The following is a 27598-nucleotide window of genomic DNA, read 5'->3' as shown; positions in this document are numbered from 1 at the left end:
AGACCAAGAAAATCGGCGATTCACAAGTCGACTCTTGCCAGGGTAAGAAATAAGAGAGACTATACTCTATATTAGGTGTTCTTGTGTTTGTGTGGTACATGGATAATGTTATTTATTGACACACACAAAATTAAACAACATGAAAGTGCTGGGCGATAATACACTTACTTCACATGTATCAAGGGATGTGTGTGTCAGGGCTTGAGATCTTGGGACCTGTCAAACACATTAAATGTATATACAACCCTGCTTAGCCGATTCCATGTGCGTAGCTTATGAAATCTTTCTCCTACAGTAGCCAGTACTCTTCTAAATGAAGAAATATATAAATACATAATAGTAATTAGAAAAAAATATGATTTATGTAACAATAGATAGATGAGCATTGATACATGAATCCATGGGTTTAGAAGCTCAGGCGACAATTCCATATTTCAATGCAAAATCGCTAGCTGCTAAACTTGGTCTACACAGACTGTGCACTGAACCCATGCAAGCTCTCTCAGCCTGCTGGCGGATCCGCACGTGATGTCACGAATCTGGCTCCAGACTCCCTTGAGATTTTTCCAGATGCATTTTGTTATTTTATTTTTTTCTGCTGTAGACAGATGGCCTTGTGCAAAATTACCCTTCTGGATGAGTGTATAAAGGGACATACTTTCATATAAAAAAAAAACAAAACACAAAATTGGTCCAGGATATGCACTTTAAGGTAGGGGAATTAGACAAGGCTGCCCCTTGTCTGGTATGTTATACTTCTTAGCGATTGAGCCTCTTTTAGTGCACTTGAGCGCTAAATTGCAAATTCCAGAATGTAAATCCTCTTTCAAGTTATTGGCTTACGCGGATGATGTGTGCATACTCATTGGAAGCCAAAGGGATGTGGACATCATGTTGGAAGTGTTTAACGATTTTAATTTTTTATCCTCTGCCAAGGTTAACTGGGGAAAAAGTGTGGTTTTGTTAGCCAGAAACTGGTCTGATGGCACACCAAGCCTCCCAGGTGGTTTAATTTGGTCCAGGGATGGTTTTAAATATTTGGATTTTTTTCTTGAATTCTTTGATTTTTCAAGAATATATGCTGTCAGAAAAGAGCTTCTTGTATTGTCATAGAAGATAAGGTGCAATTTAATAACTTATTAGAGTTTTCTGTACCTACTGTTTAAGATGTTTTGTTTCCTCTGTGTGTTATTTATTCATTTACTTACAGTGGTGCTTGAAAGTTTGTGAACCCTTTCGAATGTTCTATATTTCTGCATAAATATGACCTAAAACATTTTCACAGAAGTCCTAAAAGTAGATAAAGAGAACCCAGTTAAACAAATGAGACAAAAATATTATACTTGGTCATTTATTTATTGAGGAAAATGATCCAATATTACATATCTGTGAGTGGCAAAACAGGGACTTTTGAAAGGGGGGGGATCACACACTGACTGGCAGCCTGAGTACATTATGTAACAAAAAATAATTACCATTGCTAGTTTTAGGTACCTTAGAAACTGGCTCTTCCATTCTTGCTGTTTATTCCACGTTTTCTTGATGTTGTGTTCTAGAAATGGCACACTAAAACTTAGCTTTGAAGCCACAAAATGCAACTTTGATGGAAAAAAATATATAATAAATTGCTTACCTCTCTTCACATCGAAAGAAGGAGGAGGAAAGTTTCGCTTGTTTTGACATGGCAAATTATTAACACGAGGAAATACTCGTAATTCTCAACTAAAAAGACTGCAGCTACACTGGCAGCTTGACCATGCTTTCTAGTGTGATTGTGTTGCGCTTGTGCAGAACTGTTTCAGTCCTGCACGCTTTGGCCCGTGCACCTGAAGGCACACCTCGGGCTGCACGCGCGCCTAACGAGCTCTGGCACGCGCGTCGTTAACAAAGAACACCTGTCTTTAATCAATGAACTATGTTTAGGCTATTTAAGGACTGCGCCCATGCAAGGATGATGCGAAGTATTACACTGCGTCTAGTGTGCCTTAGAGAGCCTTGTTTCCTGTCCCTGTTCTTGTTGACCTCCTGGTTTTTCAACTCCTGTTTCTTGTCCCTTGATCTTGTATAGTTTTGCCTCTGATATTCTGTCTGCTCCTCGATTTATCTCCTGCCTGTTTCCTCGATTATGACTTTGCCTGCTGTTTTGGACTGTTTGCCTGTTGTGTGCGTTTCACGCACTTTATGCTCATATCACACTGTGCATTATTGAACATATCTGCACTTACATCCGCCTCTCCTGCATACACTCTGACAAACTGGGTTTTCATGCCCAAACCACAGGAAGTCAAGGTTATAGAAACCCTAATGAGGCTGAGGTGACAATCTAGTTTAAAAAAAAAAGTTAGAAAAATTACAGTGGGCGCTTTTCGAATATTCTTATGCAGCTATTGAAAAAAAATGTATGGTCCGACAAAGGGTGGGGGTCACAGGCACCCCAGAACCCCCCCTCAGCTATGCCACTGCAAAAGTATGTGAACCTCGAGGATTAGCCGTTAATTTGAAGGTGAAATTAGAGTCAGGTGTTTTCAATCAATGGGATGACAATCAGGTGTGAGTGGGCACCCTGTTTTACTTAAAGAACAGGGATCTATCAAAGTCTGATCTTCACAACACATGTTTGTGGAAGTGTATCATGGCATGAACAAAGGAGATTTCTGAGGACCTCAGAAAAAGCATTGTTGATGCTCATCAGGCTGGAAAAGGTTACAAAACCATCTCTAAAGAGTTTGGACTCCACCAATCCACAGTCAGACAGCTTGTGTACAAATGGAGGAAATTCAAGACTGTTGTTACCCTCCCCAGGAGTGGTCGACCAACAAAGATCACTCCAAGAGCAAGGCATGTAATAGTCGGCGAGGTCACAAAGGACCCCAGGGTAACTTCTAAGCAACTGAAGGCCTCTCTCACATTGGGTAATGTTAATGTTCATGAGTCGGAGAACACTGAACAACAATGGTGTGCCTGGCAGGGTTGCAAGGAGAAAGCCACTGCTCCCCAAAAAGAACATTGCTGCTCGTCTGCAGTTTGCTAAAGATCACATGTACAAGCCAGAAGGCTATTGGAAAAATGTTTTGTGGATGGATGAGACCAAAATAGAACTTTTTGGTTGAAATGAGAACCATTATATTTGGAGAAAGGAAAACACTGCATTCCAGCATAAGAACCTTATCTCATCTGTGAAACATGGTGGTGGTAGTATCATGCTTTGTGCCTGTTTTGCTGCATCTGGGCCAGGACAGCTTGCCATCATTGATGGAACAATGAATTCTGAATTATAAAGATTTTTTTGGGGGGGGCTTTTTTCACCTTTATTGGATAGGACAGTGTAGAGACAGGAAATGAGTGGGAGAGAGATGGGGAGGGATCAGGAAATGACCTCAGGTCGGCATCGAACCCGGGTCCCCGGATTTATGGTATGGCGCCTTATCCACCTGAGCCACGACGCCCCCATACCAGTGAATTATAAAGGAAAATGTCAGGACATCTGTCCATGAACTGAATCTCAAGAGGAGGTGGGTCTGCAGCAAGACAACAACCCTAAGCACACAAGTCGTTCTACCAAAGAATGGTTAAAGAAGAATAAAGTTAATGTTTTGGAATGGCCAAGTCAAAGTCCTGACCTTAATCCAATGGAAATGTTGTGGAAGGACCTGAAGCGAGCAGTTCATGTGAGGAAACTCACCAACATCCCAGAGTTGAAGCTGTTCTGTATGGAGGAATGGGCTAAAATTCCTCCAAGCCGGTGTGCAGGACTGATCAACAGTTACCGGAAATGTTTAGTTGCAGTTATTGCTGCACAAGGGGGTCACACCAGATACTGAAAGCAAAGGTTCACATACTTTTGCCACTCACAGATATGTAATATTGGATCATTTTCCTCAATAAATAAATGACCAAGTATAATTTTTTTGTCTCGTTTGTTTAACTGGGTTCTCTTTATCTACTTTTAGGACTTGTGTGAAAATCTGATGATGTTTTCGGTCATATTTATGCAGAAATATAGAAAATTCTAAAGGTTTCACAATCTTTAAGCACCACTGTATTTATTTATTGTTTTGTTTACTTAAAACTTTTTTTTTTTACAAAATGACAGTGAGATTCTTGTATGTCTGTAGTGTTTTAACTTTTTTAATAAAGGATTTTTTAAATTCAGATTTAATTCTCTCTCTCTCTCTCTCTCTCTCTCTCTCACACACACACACACACACACACACACACACACACACACACACATTTCTGTCTCTTTTTTATAATTAAACTTGATAGCATTAGCACAGAAAGTTGAGTGTGTGCTATTACTTTCTGCACTTCACATTGACATGGGAAATGCTAGTCCCCCTGCCCACCTCCAGTTTCAGAGAGTTGATAATGTATAATTGGCGCTAGTTCCTCTAATTTCTTCCACCAGCTTGCGTGAATGTTTGCAGATTGTTCAGATTAAGATGGGCTGTTTTTCTGTCAGTATATTGAGCTTTTTAAAACCTTCCATGATCCTAGCCACAGTGGTATTGTGCTAGAATAATGCACTCAGTCGATCATTCTCTGAACGTGAGATATTGAACGCCTATGGTCTCTAATCAGCAACAATTTGATATGAGTATTTTGATGAGGGTAATATTCTTTGCTCTCAAACCATGCACCAGTCTGTGTAATGACCTTGAAATTATGAAACACTTTGAAACATTGAAACAACTTCTTCTTCTTCTTCTTCAACTGCATGTCATTTGTTTGCCCAGGTTTTGGTGGCGACGAAATGGGAAGTTCTTCAATGTGGAGAAGGATCCCCGTGTGTCCATGAAGAAACGCTCAGGTACATTGGAGATCAGCTTCAGGAATAGCGGAAAGCCTGAGGACTATGAAGGAGAATACCAGTGCTTTGCTATGAATGACTTTGGCACTGCTATATCCAAGAAAATACTGCTACGAGTTTCCAGTAAGTAAGCATGGGATCTGTGTTAAAATTTATATATGAATACCTGTGGCACTACAATCAACACCAAAATATGAGCTGCCACATGTTCTGGACCAAAGATGACATATGAAAGATAATGCTAACACTATTAAGTAACAAGCTAACCCATTAAGTAACAATGAGATCTGTACTAAGTAGGGATGTCCCGATCAGGTTTTTTTGCCCTCCGATCCGATACCGATCATTTGATTTTGAGTATCTGCCGATACCGAGTCCCGATCCGATACTTCTTATAATCCATAAAAAATAAAGACGAGGAAAGAAACGGATCCAGGATGTTCCTCATTTTTTATTTAATACCTTATTTTAACATCCAACAACTCCGTTAGCAAACAGAGCACTTACGTGAGGCAGTTTGAACAATAAATAACAAATTTAAAAAAATAACTTTAAAATACCTGGCAGGAATGTAAACAAATAAAAAAAATAAAGTGCCACAGTGCCGGTAATTTGCTTTTAAGAACGCATCTCACAGTGGTGTACAGTAATTTCAATTAAGGAAATGAACGTTTTTCTTGATGAAAACAAGCATTTCTACCCTTTCAGGTTTGAGCCCGTTTCTTTTGTCATCCAACGAAAAAAAAAATGATCTCATGCTTTGCTTTCCGCTTCGAACTGCTTCCGTGTTCAACTTTGCCGGCAACAGGCAGCCAATAACCAATAGCGTCTCCGCTACAAAGTGATGTCATGCCACACGCGTTGATGTTGCTGTGTTGAGACAAGAGGTCTGGTCTCACTCTGTGCCAACGCATAGCTATTGATGTGTTAAAAATGAGAATATATTATATAGATATATATCCGATCCCTGATCGGGAGGCAATGCCCGATTCCGATCGAGTCTGAAACCATGTGATCGGGCCCGATTTCCGATCACGTGATCGGATCGGGACATCCCTAGTACTAAGCATACTTCTTATACTTTGTATTGTGTGGCGAGCAATCCTGACATGAGTGAGCATTGACTGGTCAATGCAACTTGGACCTGAAAATGAATTCTAAATTATTTTTTAATTAGTTTGTGGAAATGTTGTCATTATTAGTGTCTTACTATTATCTATAGTTTATGTACCATAGATTCAAAAAAGACAATGTTGATCTGTACAGCTGAGAGACATTTTCTACCGTATTCTTTTGATCAGTTTGGAATTGGCCAAGACTGTGAGAATTTGCAATATGCTTGCGTCAGCTGCTCCTTTATCCCAACATGATGTGGTTCTTTTCCTGTGCACTGCGCCTCTTTGCACTTCATGTGATAAAACAGCATAGTTATCATTTTTAAATATTTTGATATACATGTGACAAATAGCAAGAAGTTCTACCATACATACAAAAAAAAATGCATACGTAAAACAAAATACATGCGTAGTACTAGAAAATAAAATCCTCTGGAAAATTAGCCTTCAGCTGCAGTACCTTCAGTGTTAAGAATATCTGTTTTATCAGCCTTCCTGAGTACATAAATGTGAGAACAGTAAAGCTCATTTTGAACTTCAATAATAAGGTCACATTTTCTGATCTAAATTTATTCCAATGCTGAGGAAAATGTAGATGCTTGCTACAAATAGATGTGATTGTGTGGCATATTTTGAAATTTGTTAAGCACTGTATTAATTACGACTGCAGTATTTTACATTTACATGTTTCAAATTCTTTATTTGCCTTTCTTGATATTAAGTGAAAAATCTTGTCACTTGTTAACATGGCACATTTTGCCCAGTTGCACTGTTATCGAGCCGGCTAGTGAGCTTTATCTTATGAATAAAAATACTTATGTAAAGTTTCTTAAGCATAAATCACAAGAATTAAATTGCAAACAGAAACGGAGCAACTCATTGCAACATGTATACAAAATAGAAAACGTATGCAAAAGCAGTAATGCTTATTGTTCACCTTACATCCATCCATCCATCCATCCATCCATCCATCCATCCATCCATCCATTATCTGTAGCCGCTTATCCTGTACAGGGTCACAGGCAAGCTGGAGCCTATACCAGCTGACTATGGGCGAGAGGCTGGGTACACCCTAGACAAGTCGCCAGGTCATCGCAGGGTTCACCGTACATTTACAGTGCCTTGCAAAAGTATTCATACCCCTTAAACTTTCACATTTTTCCACCTTACAACAACAAACTTAAGTTTTTTATTGAGATTTTATGTGATAGACCAACACAGAGTAGCACATAATTGTGAAGTGAAACGAAAATGATAAATGGTCTTCAAAATTTTAAACACATAGAAATCTGAAAAAATGTGGTGTGCATTAGTATTCAGCCCCCTGTACTCTGATACCTCTAAATACAATCCAGTGCAATCAATTGCCTTCAGAAGTCATCTGATTAGTTAATAGAGTCCTACTGTGTGTAATTTACCGTACTCTCAGCATAAATACACTTGTTCTGTGAAGGTCTCAGTGGTTTGTTAGAGAACACTGAAGAACAAACAGCATCATGAAGACCAAAGACCTCACCAGACAGGTCAGGGATAAAGTTCTGGAGAAGTTTAAAGCAGGGTTAGGTTATAAAAAAAAATCCCAAGCTCTGAATATCTCAAGAAGCACTGTTCAATCCATCATTCAAAAATGGAAAAAGTATGGCACAACTGCAAACCTACCAAGACATAGCCGTCCTCCTAAACTGACAGAGTGAGCAAGGAGAGCACTGGTCAGAGAAGCAGCCAAGAGGCCCATGATCACTCTGGAGGAGCTGCAGAAATCCACAGCTCAGGTGGGAGAATCTGTGCACAGGACAACTATAAGTCGTACACTCCACAAATCTGGCCTTTTTGGAAGAGTGGCAAGAAGAAAGCCATTGTTGAAAGACAGACATAAGAAGTCCCTTTTGCAGTTTGCCAGAAGCCATGTAGGGGACACAGCAAACATGTGGAAGAAGGTGCTTTGGTCAGATGAGACCAAAGTTGAACTTTTTGGCCTAAATGCAAAGCGCTATGTGTGGCGGAAAACTAACACTGCTCATCACCCTGCACACACCATCCCCACTGTGAAACATGGTGGTGGCAGCATCATGCTATGGGGATGCTTTTCTTCAGCAGGGACAGGGAAGCTGGTCAGAGTTGATGGGAAGATGGATGGAGCTAAATACAGGGCAATCCTGGAAGAAAACCTGTTGGAGGCTGCAAAAGACTTGAGACTGGGAAGGAGATTCACCTTCCAGCAAGACAATGACCCTAAACATACAGCCAGAGTTACAATGGAATGGTTCAGATCAAAGAATATTCATGTATTAGAATGGCCCAGTCAAATTCCAGACCTAAATCCCATTGAGCATCTGTGGCAAGACTTGAAAATTGCTGTTCACAGACACTCTCCATCCAATCTGGCTGAGCTTGAGCTATTTTCCAAAGAAGAATGGGCAAAAATTTCAGCGTCTAGATGTGCAAAGTTGGTAGAGACATACCACAAAAGATTTGCAGCTGTAATTGCAGCAAAAGGTGGCTCTACAAAGTATTGACGCAGGGGGGCTGAATACTAATGCACATCACATTTTTCAGATTTTTATTTGTTTAAAATTTTGAAGACCATTTATCATTTTCGTTTCACTTCACAATTATGTACTACTCTGTGTTGGTCTGTCACATAAAATCTCAATAAAAAACTTTTAAGTTCGTGGTTGTAAGGTGAAAAAATGTGAAAAAGTTCAAGGGGTATGAATACTTTTGCAAGGCACTGTAACTGTCAAATCCAGTGTTTATTTTGGAGGGCACATGTCAATGTATAGTGTAGCACAGAATGAAACTATGTGGATATGGAAAGTAGCACAGTAGCAATTATTTGAACATAACACACAATCTTAACTTTTTTTTCCCCCTAATTTCCACTATGGTCATATCCCTAGAGATACACATGCACAACATATGTACACAATCAGTGTTGGGAAGGTTACTTTAGAAATGTAATTCGTTACAGTTACAAGTTACCCTGTTTAAAATGTAATACTAGTGTAACTATTTCAATTACTATATCTGAGTAATGTAACTAATTACTTTTCAATTACTTTTTGATTACTTTTCTAATTTTTGAATGAGTATTCTGTGCCGTTAACCATTTTCAAATTTTTAAACCTGGCAGTGTTAAGCTCAAAACAATACTAAACACTGTCTACTGAACCCCTTTTAATACATGAATTAACATCACTTAACATCACATCTTTTATAAAGATAATATAATAATAACCACCACAAGGTCAGACTTCAAGCCACATTTTACTGTAAAATCAATCTGAGTTGACATACAGATACAAAGCCCACAACCTTTTTTTTTTAATTGTAACGTATTTAAAACATTTAACATTGTAGGCGACAGAACTGAATAAGCTGCTCTTAATTCTTGTGAGATGTGTCTCTGTGTTAGCTCTTTGCCAATGATAAAACTTCACATAAAACTGTTGACACTGTAGAATAAATCACTTTTGACACTGTAAATCAGACTGCTTGCGCCCTATCAAACTTGGACACTATGCCCCATTAGCAAGACAAAAACTTAAAAATTTTGCTTCTGAGCAAATCAAAATCAAAAACTGGAGAAAAATGAAACTGGACGATGGAGTGGTAAAGGTAGGTGCTAGAGGTCTGCGCGGGACAGAATTTTCAGTCCCACTCCCGCCCGCTCCCGCATTGTGCAGTCCCGCTCCCGCAAAGAATTATGATTTTCAGTCCCGCCCGCGCCTGCCATATTTTGTCCCGCTCCCGCCCGCAAATCCCGCATGATGCATACGTTCGCGTTATTTCTCACGAAAGTTCTTGTCATTGGCTTGGGGAATTAAACATGCTGAGCTTAGCTGAGCTCTCCACTGACCGATCCTTCACCTAGCGCACGTAGCGAGGGTGCGCGTTGCCAGGCAGCATGCGCAGCTGAGGCTTTACAGAGATACCCAACACACCTACCAAAATCTACAGTGGATATTAAGAATATTGTACATTGCACATAGCTTATATGTCACTCCTCACATTTACATTCTAGGAAATACAAGTAGGCCTATAAGAAATTAATATAATTTAAAGACACAGCGTGATGGTGCCCCGTCCCCTACTTTGAGTGGATTTAAGCATAAATATCTACAGCTCACGTTCAGGGATGCGTTTCCCAATTCAGAAACGTACGTGAGGTTAGACCACATCCGCAAATTTAGGCATCTTAAAATGTTTTTATTAATGCCAAATAAAATATTCAGCACAAATTATATATGATAGACATAAATTAATAATTTATAAATTTTATTTTAAACACGTTTTTAGTTCGCGGGACTGCAGCTTATCACCTCTCCTGCCCGCTCCCGCATTGTGCTCTCCCCCTCCCGCTCGTGCCCGCAATGAGCTTTCAAAATTTGTCCCACGCCGCACTTCTTTGCGTCGGGTCCCGCGGGTCCCGTGGGACTCCCGCAGGAGTGCAGGGCTCTAGTAGGTGCCCTATATCCTCCATTAGTCATCATGGACCAAATTAGGATAATGATTTCTATTGTAGCATAGGAGTAGGACCTGTTCCATGTGATAATCAGTCATTCTATTTCTGGAGGGCGTCAAAACTTTGCCTCCTTGACTGAAAAGATGCTCCACAGGTGCACTGGAGGGGAGTGTAGTATTGTATTTCACAAAAAGCTTCTTAATTATTGGAAATGCCCGCAGAGATTTCATGCTGGTGTCTGAGTCCTCCAAGTATTTCCTCACCTCACTGTGGGCTGTGCTGTCAGATGCCATATCTTTGCCATTTTCGAAAACAAAAAAATCATCTGAATCATCAGATCTTCCATTGTCGTCATCTCTTGATGAAACTGGGTTTTGTTGTTGTTCAAAAGCAACAGCTTCCTGCTGCAGCATTCTTTTCATGTCATCTCTCTTTTCAGGGCTGATCCAACATAAACGGAACTTTGGCAGAGTTGTGGTTGCCATCTGTGCTTCATGACTGGCTAACACTGATCCAAACCTCACTTCTATAGCTTCAGTGATAGTTGTGATGATGTGCTCAGTGTAAGTAACATGAGGTAGCGTTTCAGACAACTTTGTCTTGAGGCTCAGCAAAGTAGGGACTACAAATCCTAAGTAACATTTGTTCTCGCCCTGGAGAATGTCAATGGCAACAGCTAAAGGCTGCAGAACCTCAGTGTATTCTTTGAGGAATGCCGCCTCTTGTGGGTGAAACATTGGCGCGTCAAGCTCATCACAGATGTCCCTCAACTGGTCTTCCGAGAGCCCTACAACTTTTGTAATGGCCCTGAATTCTGAGTTCCATCTTGTGACTGATGGAACAGTGAACTGCATTTTGGCTATATCCTGAATTGCCTCTGCGGCCAACGAAGATCTATGTGCTTTGGTCCAGATAGATGAGCACTTAGCCATTGCACTTCTGTATAGTTTACGTGATTGACTGTTCCCTCCTGCTTTGTGAACCTCATTTGTGGCTCTCAGATTTAGTGTATGAACCGCACAGCGCTGGTGTTGTGGAAGAAAAAAATGCTCATCTTCCTCTTCCTGAAGAAGACTACTGACATCAGAAAATGTCACACCATCACTGTAATCATCTGTCCCTTCTTCACTAACACCGAATTCACGGAATACCTTTACGAAGTTGCTTCCGTTGTCAGTCACAGTGCATCTGACTTTGGTTTGAATCTTGTATTCCGCATGAATTTTGTTTAGTTTTGTTGCAACTGCATCGTAGGTGTGTCAACCTTTAAGGCGGGTGCATGCCAAAGCTGCAGAATGTCTCTCTAGCATGTCCTTGTCAATCCAATGACATGTCACTCCGAAGAAGCTACGGTTTTGTGCTGACCAAATGTCTGCTGTGGTGCAGACAGTGTCCACATCAATAAGCTTGGAGATTACAGATTATTTCATAATTGCAAACTCCCTATCAATCCGCTGCATCAGGGTCTTTCGACACATTGGTTTTCTCCCGGCACTAAGACCCTCAACCAGCTTTCGGAATGATGGCTGCTCCACTACTGAAAAGCACTGTACATCATCAACCACAAAATCAAATACCAGTTTGTTCACATGTTCCTGTGACATGCTGAATCCTGTCACTATCCTTGCTTGCTTCAAAGGGGGTTGAGAAGTCACTTGAGTAGAGGTTGCCAGTTCATCTTCTTGTACATCAGACTGATGCCATGTATCATGCATCAGCAGAATGCTTGGATGTCTCCTCTGAAAAGAAGAAATAAATATTTAATTAAAATGTATTACATCATGAAATCTTGTTTTCCACTTAATTACAAAACAAGACAGAATCATTTAAACAAGTCATAACATTAATATTAACACTAATGCTATTATTATTATTATTATTATTATTATTATTATTAGTAGTAGTAGTAGTAGCCTAGTAGTAGCAGCAGCAGTAATAAATCGTGGTCATAATTTACACAAAATTAAGGAGCAGATATTTGACCAGTAGGTGGTGCATCACGAATGCATTTACACTTTACACTCAAGAAAATATTATGTGGTTACATTTTATTTTCTGTCTATTCTTCGTTAGGATATGATATTTCATCTGATTATGTCATCACTACTCTGCTAAAGTCAATTTTCAATCACAAATCATGAAGTAGCCTAAAACCATGCCTTTGAGCCAATATAAAGCATGGGGTTAGCAGAGTGGCAAGGCGCTCGGGGGGTTTATTAGCATCACTCAGGGGTTTGTTAGCTAGCAAACTCTCAATGACGTACAGCTATAGCAAGTCAGGAGTGCTAACATCAGATCCAACATGAATTAACTAACAATATATCGATATGTAGCCTATTGCATGAGAATAGTACATTAGATTTTAATGCAAATGGGAGGGGAAGTGTGGCATATATGGCTCAAAGATCTCCTCAGCTATGGATAGCTATCTAGAGTAGCTAGCGTAATGTTGTGAAACGAAAATATGGATCTAAAATAGGCATACATTTTCATTTGGACACACTATAAGCGTGTGGAACGGTTAAGATACAGAACGGTCTCTGTATGGCTCTGTGAAGGTAGTCTTGGCAATTCCCTGCTTAAGTTGATATTTCGTTTGCAGTTATAGTAAGCAGCACTTACCTCTAGATGTTTCTTGAGATTCGACATGGACATTTTCGATGTGGACAACATCTTGACAGCCGGCAAACAAGCATTACATTGCACAGTTAAATTTATGCCCTTTTCCGTGACATATCGGAAATGTTTTCTAAATTTCCAGCAGTGGAATGCATTTTTATGTGACATTTCTGGTAGTATGGCAACTGAAATTCAGGTCGCTGCATGCACAGGCAAGTAACAGAAGTGATGGCGCTGCAAATGTAGACGTGATAGGAGAGCCTATCAGAAGGTCCAGAATGGCTATCAAAATATTGGCTGTGGAGGGAAATGGCAAAGAAGGATGTTTATAAGGAAAACGTGCGAAACAGTAAAAATATTATTATTTAATATTTTGGCAAGGGGGCGGCACGGTGGTGTAGTGGTTAGCGCTGTCGCCTCACAGCAAGAAGGTCCGGGTTCAAGCCCCGTGGCCGGCGAGGGCCTTTCTGTGCGGAGTTTGCATGTTCTCCCCGTGTCCGTGTGGGTTTCCTCCGGGTGCTCCGGATTCCCCCATAGTCCAAAGACATGCAGGTTAGGTTAACTGGTGACTCTAAATTGACCGTAGGTGTGAATGTGAGTGTGAATGGTTGTCTGTGCCTATGTGTCAGCCCTGTGATGACCTGGCGACTTGTCCAGGGTGTATCCTGCCTCTCGCCCGTAGTCAGATGGGATAGGCTCCAGCTTGCCTGCGCCCCTGTAGAACAGGATAAAGCGGCTAGAGATGATGAGATGAGATGAGATTTTGGCAAGGTTTTACTGACAATATTCAGATATAATTCAAATTGTAATTCTGAATATTTTCGTAACTGTAATTGAATTACACATTTTTCTCCAGTAACTGTAATGTATTACTGTTACATTTATTTTGTAATTAAATTACGTAACGCCGTTACATGCATCTCGTTACTCCCCAACACTGTACACAATGACAATAGTTAAATTGTTGTCAGGAATATACATTATATTTCTAGAATGTACTCATGATTAACCTTTCTGAAGTTACTGGTCTTTAATATCACCAAGATAACGTTACAGATCATGCTTACTGAGGCATTAATCAAATAATAACTGGCATTCATGATACCTGTAGAAAAGATGACATACAAATCATTGGCAGTACAACAACCCAAGGGTGTGGCACTGAAGTACAGTAACTTGCAATGCTTTCTGTGATGAAATGACCAGCTCTAACACTTTTCTTTGGTCCTCAGAGGCACCACTGTGGCCTAAAGAGGTTTTGGAGCCAGTGGTAGTAAATGAGGGATCATCTTTGGTCCTGGCCTGTAATCCCCCTCCTGGCCTTCCCCCACCTAAAACATTCTGGATGGACAGTAGTAAGTCAACACTTTCCTTCACTCTCTTTCAGCCTGACTTGATTGTATGAGCCACCTGTCCCTATCTTAATTTATATTTGTCTCTCTTGATTTGTGTGTGTGTGTGTGTGTGTGTGTGTGTGTGTGTGTGTGTGTGTGTGTGTGTGTCTCATTCCCGTGTGCCTGTGTTACTGCTGAGGTAGTGAATTTGTGTGTGAGTGCATGTCTGTGTATGACTGCATTGCTTGGCAAACTGCTGAGAGAACAGAAATAAGACCCCTGGGATATTTTAGTAGATCTGCAATCAGGATACTAACAGCAAGTGCACATGAGCCCATATATGCATAGTTTATTATTATCAAGGTACACTCGGTGTAATATGTTATGGTTAGCAAAGTCACATTGTTAGTGGTGAAGTGATTAGCGCTGTCATGTTACAGCAAGAAGGTTCAGGGTTTGAATCTTGTGGTCGACAGGGACCTTTCTGTATGAAGTTTGTGTGTTTTCCCTGTGTCTGCGTGGGTTTCCTCTGTTTGCTCTGGTTTCCCCCACAGTTCAAAGACATGCAGATTGGGTAAAAATCTGCGTTGGATCTCAAATAATTTCAGGAATAAAAAGCTCTGTGGCTTAAATAAATAGCCAGAATATTATTTTACATGCTTAAGGAATGAGTCAGATATATAAATAGTTGGATTATGTTAATAAAATGTATATGTATTCTGATGAGGCTGTAACAATAATTTTATAGTTAAAGGGGTCATTGGCTGCAAAAAGCTTGAGAACCTCTGATATTCCTTTTAAAAATCAAATCTTATTATCTAGCCATGAGACAGACCATTGTCACAGTGTAATTCACATTAGTTTCAGAAGCTTTCAGAATCACAAAGGCTTTCATTTCTAAAGGCTACAGTTGATGAATGTTTTTTGCTCATTTTTCCCAGGAATGATGCCGATACTGCAGGACACTCGAGTGTCCATGGGTCTGAATGGAGATCTTTACTTCTCTAATGTGCTCGCTAAGGATGCTAACACTGATTACAGCTGCAATGCCCGATTTCTCTTCACACACACAATCCAACAGAAGAATCCTTTTATCCTCAAAGTGCAGACAAGTGAGTAAGGGCTGACTCAGGATCAGCTGATTAGTGAGTATTTGTGTATATTATCATCGTATTGGATTTAAGATTTAAGTATGTGCATCAGATAATGAATACTGAGGTAGAATGTGGCCATCTATTGATGGTGTGTATTTACTACAGTGCATTGCTTCATGTTTCAGATTGGATATGTTGTCATATTTTACAACCCCAATTCCAAAATGTTGGAACACTGTAAAACATAAATAAAAACAGAATATGTAGATTTGCAAATCATGGAAACCCTATATTTAATCAAAATAGTACAAACACAGCATATCAAATGTTGAAACTGAGAAATTTTATTGTTTTTTGAAAAATATATGCTCATTTTGAATTTGATGTCAGCAACACGTTTCAGAAAAGTGAGGACAGTGTCAGTAACAGTGTTGAGAGCACAAGCTTGAAACAGCCTTCAAACATGGCTGCCATGAATTACAACTCCCAAGAACCACAATGCCCTCTGTCTCTAGCTTATTAAATATACCTGTCTCTCATTATTGTCATTACCAACAACCCTATATAATAAACACCACTTTTACTCACTGCGAAGTATTGTTTAGTGTTTCCTTCCAGTCGTTACCAAGCCGTTTACTTTCTGTCTGCCTTCTAGTATTCGACCTTTATTTATGTTTACTTCGACCACGTCTCTTAGTCTCATCTATGTTATCCAGTTTGCCGATCGACCTACCTCTGCCCGTTTCTTTGATTACACTTCTTGTCTACTGTTTTGGCTCTGTCTACAGTTTGCTTTTCCCACTCTCCCCTGCGCCTGCATCCGTCAGTGCCTGCACCCTGACAGGATACGTCACTGTCAAATGGATGCAGCAGAGGAGGAAAAGCAGGCTGCCCTTAACGCTCAAGGGTGCCTTTTAGGAGAACACCAGCAGATGCTCAGCGACCTCAACACCAAGATGGCGCAGCTCGCTGCTGTGATGTTGCAGGCACTCCTAACACACCCCGAAGCCTCCGTAAGCTCCACAAAGCTCCTCCCATTATCCAAGAAATATGCTGGCGCTGCTGCCAGCTATAAGGGATTTCTTCTCCAATGCTCCCTTTATTTCTCATCCCTCCCTGGCATTTCCGATGATCATAAGATTCCAAAGTTTCTCATGCTGCTGACTGGCAAGGCTTTTCAGTGGGCAAGTGCTGTCTGGGAGCGCGGAGGTGAGCACACTACATCTTATGATCATTTCCTGGAATTATTTAAGCGAATCTTCAATCATGAATTTGAGGGCATCGAAGTTGGACAGAGTCTGTTGACCATTAAGCAGGGAAATGAAAGAGTCACCGAAGACACGCTGGACTTTCGAACTCTAGCTGCTGGCAGTGGCTGGAATGAGCCAGCTTTAAAGGCTGCTTTTCGCCAAGGTCTGTGCCCAGAAGTGTTGAGTGAGCTGGTATGTCGAGATGAACACTTAACTCTAAACTCTCTCTCATCAATCTAGCTATTCAGTTGGATCATCTAATCAGCAGTAGACCAGCTTTACAAATTGCTGCCACGGTGCCTCCAGCCACTAACACGCCCATGGAGGTATATCAGACTCATCTAAAACATTCAGAGAGAGAGGAAAGAAAATGTGAGGATTTGTGTTTCTACTGTGGTGATCCTAATCATCTTATTTCTAAATGCCCTGTTCATCTGCCTCGCGGCAATTCTACACGTCCTGCTGAATTATCGACCAGGCCATTGAGATTTGCCACTTTGGCTTTGAGATTATTGCCAAATTACATAAATATACTGATATGTAGGCCCAATAATAATAATAATTATTATTATTATTAATCTCTTATTACCATTTGTGTAAGAACCATTAAACCAAGATTTTTTTTTTTACTTTTGTGTTTTAGATTTTTTTTTTAAACCAGGGGTTTTCAAAGTGTGGGAGAGTCAGCCCTTCCTCAGAGCGCAAATAAACAACAGTGCCCCCCCTCCCCCCCACACACACAATTTTTGTTGTTGCTATACTTAATGTTCCATTCGTATTTTAAAAAAATGGTTGTTGTACACTTTTTTTCTTTTACACATTTTAAACATCTGTGCTTTTTGAAAACCTCTTTTTTTACACATTTAAAACATATGAGCTTTATTAAAACCTCTTTTTTTACACATTTAAAACATGAGCTTTTTTAAAACCTCTTTTTTTTACACATTTTAAACATCTGTGCTTTTTTAAAACCTCTTTTTTTACACATTTTAAACATCTGTGCTTTTTGAAAACATCTTTTTTTTACACATTTTAAACATGAGCTTTATTAAAACATCTTTTTTTACACATTTTAAACATCTGTGCTTTTTGAAAACATCTTTTTTTACACATTTTAAACATCTGTGCTTTAAAAAAAAAAAAATCTTGTTTTACACATTTTAAACATCTCATAGCATCGTTAGCTAGCACCTCTTGGCAGACAACACACTGTGGCAGTGGAGCATCTTCAGATCCAGTCCATGAAAATCCAAACTTTAAATAATCGTGGTCATACTTCCTTCTTTCTTTGCTTGGCCCAGACTCTGTCTCCTCACTCACTGTAGCTTTAGGTACTAAAAATCGATCCATTTTGTCTCTGGCAAAGGCTAGCTGAAGTTCGCTAAATGTCCGCAATAGTAACTTATTCTGGTTTATTTTTCCTGACGTTGCGCCCCCCCCTGAAGAACTCTGGCGCCCCCTAGGGGAGGCGCACCCCACACTTTGAAAAGCCCTGTTTTAAACTACACCTTTGAACTTGAAGCACTGCCAAACAGTGCCTCAATAACATACACTTATAAAAAGGTCTACCAGAAACATGGGGCCTCAAACCGAGAAACCTAAAGACCCACTGTAGCCCTAATACTGACTGATTACACAGTCCCAGTATGAAGAAGGGAGAACTGAACATAGGCTACGTGCTGACTTTTAACCTCAAATGACAGGCTCAGTCACCCACAGAGATTTGGTAAAAGAAAAGTCAGCATTCTAATGCGAAGGATGTGCCTGCTTTCTCGCCACTAACAGGTTGAAACAAGGAAGACAGGGTGACAAGGCCACTTGGAGTGTGTTTTCTGAGTTGAGCCTGTTTTTGTATTTTGTCTTTGTGGCTGTCAAATGTGAAAATGCGGTCTCACAGAGGTACGTTGAATGGAAAGACATTAGTGTTTTCACTGCCATCTCACTTAGCTGGGGATATTCATCGCAGCATGACAGCCAGAATTCAGACAGAGAAAGTCAACCAAATCTCGACTGCAGACCAGCATCGCACAAAAGCTCCAGAAGTTTATCCTGCACCACAGGTGACAGAGCGTTCGTTTCTGGGTTGGTGAACGGATCTCTTCCCCATTTGCTTTTCCATGAGATGGGATTTTGAGGGGAAGTATGAATCAAAATGACACAGTGTTTCGGTAAGGTGTTGCGCGATCACTGCCGGCACCTGCCCCAAATCCACACCTTCATCAGCCAGAGACGACAGACAGACAAACACGTCAAATACACCTCTATTAACTCTGTTGGTCCAGACTGAGAGCTTCTTTTTGAAAGCCATGATTTTATCATTGGTTTGAAAAATGTCACACGCTTGGCCTTGGATCGACAGGTTTAGCATATTGAAATGGTCCAGGATGTCAGAAAGATAAGCTGCCTTTATAAGTCAAGGCTGATCTCGCAGGTGATCGGCAAGATTGGACTGTTTATTTATCAAGAATGCCTCAACCTCATGCCTCAACTCGTACACTCTGTTCACCACTTTACCCCATGACAGCCAACAAACTTCAGAGTGCAAGAGCAGATGAACATGATCTGCACCCATCTCATCACACAGAGCTGTAAATAGACGGGAATTTGTCGGATTGGCCTTAATGAAGTTCATTATTTTGACCACTTGATTTGAAACTTCATTAAGCTCTGTGGACAGGCGTTTAGAGGCAAGTACCTCTCGATGAATAACGTTTCACTGATGGTGAAACGGCTTTTACCCGAGCAACAACTCCGTTGTGCCTGCCGGTCATAGCCGCTGCCCCATCTGTGCAGACACCGATGCAACACCCCCATATCAACCCATGCCCAGAGATGTACCCATCAAGCATACGGAATATTTCTCCAGCGGTTGTGGTCCCTGGAAGCACCTTACAAAACAAAAAATCCTCATGAAACCGGCCCTCATGAGCATATCTGATGTAGACCAGAAGCATAGCCAAGTTAGAGAGATCCGTGGTCTCATCCAATTGAATGGCAAACCAGTCAGATGACTTCGCCCTTTCTAAAATTTGCATTTCGGTGTCTGCCGCCATATCATCAATTCGACGACAGACCGTGTCATTTGACAGAGGAATCTCTTTTACTTTGGCTGCAGCAGCCGGACCCAACACCTCACTACAAGCAGTAACAATCGAAGGCATGATTAGCTTCTCCCCAATTGTGAAGGGTGCCTGACATTTGGAAATGTGGTGTGAAATCATGTATGATGCCTTTGTTAGCTTTTCATTCTCGGTCAAATTACTTTTCAACACTTTAGTTTGGGTGGCCAATTCATCACGTTTTCTTCTGTAAAAATCCTCTGATTTATCCTTGAGATGCGAATGTTTCGTTTCCAAATGCCAGCATAATTTGGATTGCTTCATAGCTTCATTGCTTAGCATGGTTTGGCAGATAACACAGATTGGTTTCGGGGGACAACTATCACTTGAAATAAAGCCGAATTGTATGTATGAAGGGTCGTAATTGTGAGTGAATGGGCGATATTTTTTTGCCTCTGGCTCATGTTGTGTATCTGCACTGTCAGATGGGCGCTTTCCAAAGAAAGAGTCAAGAGTAGCTTGCTTTGAACATGCCATGATATTGCTCTCATAAAGTTTGTGTGTGCGAATGGCTGGACTTGGGACAGAATGAATGAATAAGTGCAAGTGTGCAACCTCGCGCGGGCAGGAACGCTTAACATTCTAGAATGGGGGGGGCGGGACTTACGCTATGTGGCACACAGTGACAAAAGCACTGAGAGCATAGCCAGCCAATCGCTCTTCTACATAATCTGATTGACAGTGACCAGTAGTTTGAAACTATAATACTGACTACTAGTGCAGAGGCAGGCTTGCGGACCGACGGTAATCTTCTCACGGACCGGTACCGGTCCACGGCCCATAGATTGAGAAACACCACTATAGGGGATGGACTTGTCACCACTCACACTACCCCCTTCAAATTCAGGTGGGAGCTCTTCACTCAGAACTTCTTTCACTGTATGTCACACCGATAGCACACCACGACATCATCTTAGGCTAACCTTGGCTTCAATTACATGATCCACTGATATCCTGGCAGCATAAATACATTCTTTAATGGTCATTAACCTGTTTTCAAAACTCTTTGCTTCATCCCCAACTAACCCTCTCATCTACATCAGTGGAGAGTCCACAGCCCGACTCACTCGACAACGTTCCTGAATGTTATATGGACCTAAAGGAAGTATTCAGCAAGGGTAAGGCATGTGGCCTACCTCCTCACCACCCATATGACTGGGCAATTGATCTCCCAGATACCACTCTTCCACACAATCATATTTATCCACTTTCCCAGACTGAGCAAGCAGCCATGGAAGAATATGTACAGGAAGCCTTGAACCAGGGGTACATTCGACCTTCCACCTCACCTGCATCTGCTGGCTTCTTCTTTGTGGAGAAGAAGGGAGGAGGTCTTCATCCGTGCATCGATTATAGGGGTCTCAACCAAATCACAGTGAAATACCCCAACCCTCTTCCACTTGTATCTTCGGCCCTTGAGCAACTACGCTCTGCTAGAACCTTCTCCAAACTGGACTTGCGTAGTGTGTATAACCTGATCAGAATCAGAGAGGGGGATGAAGGGAAGATGGCCTTCAGTACCACCACCAGCCATTTTGAATACCAGGTAATACCTTATGGCCTTTCTTAGGCACCAAGTGTATTTCAGTGCCTGATCGATGACGTTCTCAGAGACATTTTGGGGAAGTATATCATTGCCTGCATTGATGACATCTTAATTTACTCCCATGACAACGAAAGCCATCAAAAACACATCAGATCTGTACTTTCCCGCCTCCTCAAAAATCATCTGTATGTAAAAGCCGAGAAGTGTGAATTTCATGTACACCAGATCTCATTTCTGGGATACATTATCAGTGCTGAGGGATTCAGCATGGACAAATCTAAAGTCTCAGCCATCATGTCTTGGCCTGCCCCTGCTTCGGTTAAGGAACTACAGCATTTTCTGGGCTTCACCACTTTTTACTGGTGCTTCATTAGGGGCTTTAGCACCATTGCTGCACCTCTGACCTCTCTCCTAAAGAACAGGTCTCAATGCCTCCAGTGGAATCCAGCAGCCAAGGAGGCCTTCAGAAAAGTCAAGGTTGCTTTCACCACGGCTCCCATACTCAGCATCCTGACCCCACTAAGCCTTTTGTTGCAGAAGTACCACCCTACTCCATCAGAGACTGGAGTAGGGTGAGTGCTCTCTCAGCAATTCAGGGAAAAGCCCAAACTGCACCCAGTGGCTTTCTTCTCTAAGAAGCTCACACCCGCAGAGAGGAACTATGCCATCGGCAATAGAGAACTACTCATCATTAAGTTAGCCCTTGAAGAATGGAGACATTGGCTGGAGGGAGCCACACACCCCTTTGTAATCCTAACCGATCACAAGAACCTTGAATATCTCAAGAAAGCAAAGCACCTCAACCCACATTAAGCCAGATGGGCTCTGTTTTTTACTCATTTTAAATTCACGATATCATATTGTCCAGGCACCAAGAACACCAAGGCTGATGTACTTTCCAGAATCCACAGCTCCGAACTACACAACTCCGAACCACACCCCCTCCTATCACCTGAGTGTTTTGTTCAGGCCATTACCTGGGACTTAGACAAAGAAATCAAAAGATCTCAACCACAGACCCCTCTAGAGAATTCCCCCCAGCTTCCTGTACATCCTGCACAACCTCAGAGGCAGACTCATCACTTGGGCTCATGCATCCCCTGCCACAGGCCATCCCAGCAGCCAACGTACACACCAGCTACTTAGGAATAAATATTGGTGGGAGGATATGGTGATTGAAATCAACCACTTTATCTCCTTATGTTCAGAGCTTGCACAAGCCAAGGTACCATGAACCCCACCCACCAAAAAATGAAACCCCCTCCCTGTATCTCTAAGACCCTGGTCACATCTGGCCGTCAACTTCATCACTGATCTTCCACCTTCCCAAGGCAACACAGTTATCATGGCCATCATCGACAGGTTTTCCAAGGCTCTCAGACTCATCCCGTTATCAGGTCTACCCATGGCATTCCAAACCACCGAACTTATCTTCCATCATGTTTTCAGATATTTTGGCATTCCGGAGGACATTGCCAGTGACCGGGGCACCCAGTTCATTTCCAGACTCTGGTCATGCTTCATGAAAAGATTGGGAATTTCAGTAAGTCTTACCTCTGGCTACTACCCGCAATCCAGTGGCCAAGTCAAACAGGCCAACCAGGAAATAGGGTGCTTCCTGCGAATCTTCTGCATGCGGAACCAGGGGATTGGGCACAATTCCTTCCATAGGCTGAGTATGTACAGAACTCACTCTGCCACTCAACTAACCCCATTCTAGTGCATACTCGGCTACCAACCTCCCTGTTCCCATGGGGTGATGCACCCATCCAGGTACAAGCAGTTAACACCTGGTTCAAGTGGAGCCAACAGGTATGGGAGGAGGTACACCAGAGAATAGAAACAGTCAGTGTTAAATACAGGCAATACACTGACAAACACAGGAGCAAGAACCTGGAATGCACTCCAGGAGATCAAGTATGGGTCTCCACAAGGGACCTGAAAGAACCCAACACATGTAAGAAGCTACAGGCTCACTATATTGGTCTGTACAAGGTTCTTTGTCGCATCAATGAAGTCTCATTTAAATACTAGAGCTTCCACCTCACAGCCGAGTTGCACCCACTTTTCATGTCTCCTGTTCGAAACCAGCAATCCAAGGCCCACTATCAGCTAACAATCCCACCCAAAAGCCACCCCCCCCAAACTTTGAGGGGGGGAACCCATCTACCAGGTAAACAAGATCCTGAACTTCTGACATAGACAAGGACAACTAGAGTACCTGGTAGACTGGGAGGGCTATGGACCCGAGGAGCGAAGTTGGGTAGGCGTAAGGGACATCCAGGATCCTCTCCTGATACAGAAATTTCATAGCCAACACCCCAGAAAACCGGCACCAAGAGGGAGAGGACGTCCAAGGAAGAATGTTCCTCCCAGAGAGAGCTCCTCGGGGGGGTTCTGTCAGTAACAGCATTGAGAGTACAAGCTCAAAACAGCCTTCAAGCATGGCCACCATGAACTACAACTCCCAAGAACCACAGCACCCTCTGTCTCCAGCTTATTAATTGTACCTGTCTCTCACTGTCATTATCAACAACCCTTTATAAACACCATTCTCACTCTCATGCACTGCGAAGTATCGTTCAGTGTTTCCTTCCTGTCATTACCAGGCTGTTTACTTTCTGCCTGCCTTCTAGTATTCAACCTTTGTTTATGTTTACCTCGACCATGTCTCCTAGTCTTGTCTACATTATCCAGTTTGCCAATCGACCGACCTCCACCCGTTTCTTTGACTATGCTTCTTGTCTACTGTTTTGGCTGTGTCTAGAGTTTACTTCTCCTGCTCTCCCCTGTGCCTGCATCCATAAGTGCCTGCACCCTGACAGACAGGGGCAACAAAAGACTGAAAAAGTTGTGTAATCCTAAAAAAAACCAACCCTAATTTGGTTAATTGGCAACAGGTCAGGAACATGATTGGGTATAAAAAAAAGCATCCCAGAGAGGTGGAGTCTCTCAGAAGTAAAGATGGGGAGGGTTTCACTGCTTTGTGAAAAACTGTGTGGGCAAACAGTGCAACAATTTAAGAATAAATGTTCCTGAATGTAAAATTGCAAATAATTTAGGGGATCACATCTTCTATGGCACATAATATCATGAAAAGATTCAGAGAATCTGGAGAAATCTGTGTATGCAAGAGACAAGGCTGCAAACTGACATTGGATGCCTATGATCTTCAGGCCCTCAGGTGACACTGCATTAAAGCAGACACATATCTGTAGTGGAAATCACTGTATGGGCTCAGGAACACTTCAGAAAACCATCATTTGTGAAAACAGTTAATTACTGCATCCACAAATGCAAGTTAAAACTATATATAAACAATATCCAGAAACACTGCCACCTTCTCTGGGCCCAAGCTCTTTTATGATGGACTGAGGTGAAGTAGAAAATTGTCCCGAGGTCTGACAAATCAAAAGTAGAAATTCTTTTTAGAAATCATGGACACCACATCCTCGAGTAAAGAGGAGAGGGACTATCCGACTTGTTATCAGTGCACAGTTCAAGAGCCAGCACCTGTGATGGTATGAGGGTGCATTAGTGCACATGACCATGGGTATCTTGTACATCTAGGAAGGCATCATTAATGCTGAATGATATATATACACGTTTCAGAGCAATATGCTGCCAACCAGACAGAATCTTTTTCAGGGAAGGCCTTCCTTCTTTCAGCAAGACGATGCCAAACTGCTTTCTGCACATATTAAAACTGCATGGCTGTGTAGTAAAAGAGTCCAGGTGCTAAACTGGCCTGCCTGCATTCCAGACCTGTCTCCCATTTAAAACATTTGGCACATTATGAAGCACAAAATTTGACAGAGGAGACACTGAACTGTTGAGCAACTGAAATTGTATATCAGGCAAGAATGGGATAACATTTCTCTTTCAAAACTACAACAATTGGTCTCCTCAGTTCCAAAATAATAACACTGTTGTTAAAAGTAGAGGTGATGTAACACAGTAGTAAACATGCCCCGTCCTAACTTTTTTGAAATGTGTTGCTTGTATCAAATTCAAAAAGAGCATATATTATAAAAACAAACAAAAAAAACAATAAATAATAAAATTTCTCAGTTTCAACATTCAATGTGTCTTTGTAGCATTTTCAATGAAATATAGGGTTTCCATGATTTTGCAAATTATCATCATCTGTTTTTATTTACACTTTACACAGTGTCCTAACCTTTTTGGAATTGGGGTTGGTTGTATCCTTTCCCCCTTCAGATTTCTTTCACATGGCTTGTGGATGAAGGAATATCTGTGAAAAGTTTTGAGATAATTGTCCATCCAAAAAGATCAATCACATAGTTATAATCTTACCAGTAAAACATTTCCTGGTTTTTAAAGTCTGCCAGTACATAATTGCACCTTTTGAAATATGATGAGGCTGTTTATTGCAAGTCAGAGATGTAACATGATGTGGGGTTTTCACCGAGGGCTATTGAGTGTTATACAGAATTGATGCAATTGATCCAATCAGCTCTTAGCATGAGGCGTATGACAAAAGGAGCCCAATCCCAACTTCCTGAAAGCTGACTGAGCTCTTCTTTTTACTGGACCTTTGCAGAAAGCCATTAATGGATGAGACCACTACTCACTTGTATGGAATTCTGTGTAAATTGTTTATACTTTTTTTTTGTTGCAGATTTATTTTTCAGATGAAATAATGGTTATATTGTTAATGATTTTCCTCCAGTTTATTATTTATTCAATCTTTTTCCAATTGTGTGCATGCTAATATTGATATATGACCTGAATCTGGTGCCCAAAATCTCAGACTCGTAAAATAAAAAGACAGGGCTTATTAGTCCAGAGTAGAACTTTGTGTAGAAAGTTTGCTAATTAATTCTGATAGTTTCCCACTCAGTTGTTATGGTTAAAAGGAACAGAATCAGGATGAATAAATAGTCTCAAGCAGTGTCAGAGCACAACAAATTTTCTGGATGTTGATAATCTAATTCTGTCCACAGAGGAACCTTATAATGACACTGTATATTCTTCAAATGACACTTACACATATGGTGGTGAGTCCCAGAAAGGTTATCTACAGCTTCAGCATATCTTCTTTCTCGCTAACCAGTCCTAGCTTCAGTTTTCTGTTTATTAACATGGCTAGTATTTATGCCTCTAATAACCATGCGCCAATATAACATTGTCATGTCACAGTAATTGCCCGACCATCTGTTCTGGTTATTATTACAAGAATGTATTTTAGATAGGAGACATTTAGCTGTACCTGTTCTAATTAAGCCACATTTTATCCAAAACTTTAATAGTGCTCTCTGTCAGCTGTTATTTGGTTAGCTGACAAATATGTATAACCTGCAGTTACTGAATGTGTTTTATTTTGGGAACTCTAAGAATCCTTGTCAATGTCTGTAGCAGGGGTCTGAGCACTGGTAGATCAAGTTAAACAAGGTCAATTCATAATCAGAAAATGAAAACTCTAGCATGGGTCAAAACTAAAACATGGAAGCAGGAAATAACAACTGACTATAAGCCTCAGACTTAATGCTAAAAATCAGAGGTGGGTAGAGTAGCCAAAAATTGTACTCAAGTAAGAGTATTGTTACTTTAGAATAATATTACTCAAGTAAAAGTAAAAAGTAGTCGTCCAATTAATTACTTGAGTACGAGTAAAAAGTACTAAGTGAAAAAACTACTTAAGTACTGAGTAACTGCTGGGTAACTTCTTTGTTTATTGATCAGGATGTCATAACAGGCAGAGATTTCATATATATTTAAACTGTGCGTGTGTAGTTCTGTGTATTAACAATAACAACAAGAAGCTCAAGGCAGTCTGCACATAAATAATAACACTGAGTGTGTGTGTGTGTGTGTGTGTGTGTGTGCGCGCGCGCATGTGTGCGTGCACGTGCATGTTCACTCCATGAAGTGACTGTTCAGCTTTAACAGCAGCTGGCTCTCAATTTTGCACTGTGAAGCTGTGACCTTTAAGCCGTGAACAGGTGAAAACAATAATAAATTAAATATTAATTAATTAAATCTTTACAAAGTAACATCATAACAAAACAATGGGTAGAGGTTACAAAGAAAAAGAAGAAAAAGGCAGTCAAGCTAGCAAGCAGTCAAGCTAACAAGCTAATGCCCTTCCTTTTGTGAACAAGCACTTGTAGACAAATAATAAAACAAATCTCACAGAAAAAAACGCCTAAAGTCTTCATAAATCCCTCTAATCCACAACAAATACAGTAGCTTGAAAAATGGAGATTTCACAAACAATATGTT

General features: G+C 41.1%; 1 protein-coding gene across 20 annotated transcripts in view; it reads left to right on the top strand.

Moving 5' to 3' along the window:
* Positions 1-27598, top strand: part of nfasca (neurofascin homolog (chicken) a) — a 307192-nt gene that overhangs the window by 164409 nt on the left and 115185 nt on the right. For 18 of the 20 annotated variants that reach the window (XR_009651631.1, XR_009651633.1, XR_009651632.1 and 15 more), the window contains 4 exons: positions 4737-4933; positions 14242-14364; positions 15285-15455; positions 26320-26373. Coding sequence is in view for 17 of the 20 variants with exons in the window: in XM_060910012.1 (XP_060765995.1) it covers positions 4737-4933; positions 14242-14364; positions 15285-15455; positions 26320-26373 (545 nt within the window). In the remaining 3 variants the exon portion in view is untranslated. The remainder of the gene's footprint in view (positions 1-4736; positions 4934-14241; positions 14365-15284; positions 15456-26319; positions 26374-27598) is intronic. The other 2 variants (XM_060910028.1, XM_060910018.1) reach the window with 1 other exon arrangement.

The sequence above is a fragment of the Neoarius graeffei genome, chromosome 26 (assembly GCF_027579695.1).
Source record: "Neoarius graeffei isolate fNeoGra1 chromosome 26, fNeoGra1.pri, whole genome shotgun sequence".
NCBI classification, from domain to species: Eukaryota; Metazoa; Chordata; class Actinopteri; order Siluriformes; family Ariidae; genus Neoarius; species Neoarius graeffei.
Note: the sequence above shows the minus strand (reverse complement) of the source record. Positions and strands in the feature narration are given on the sequence as shown.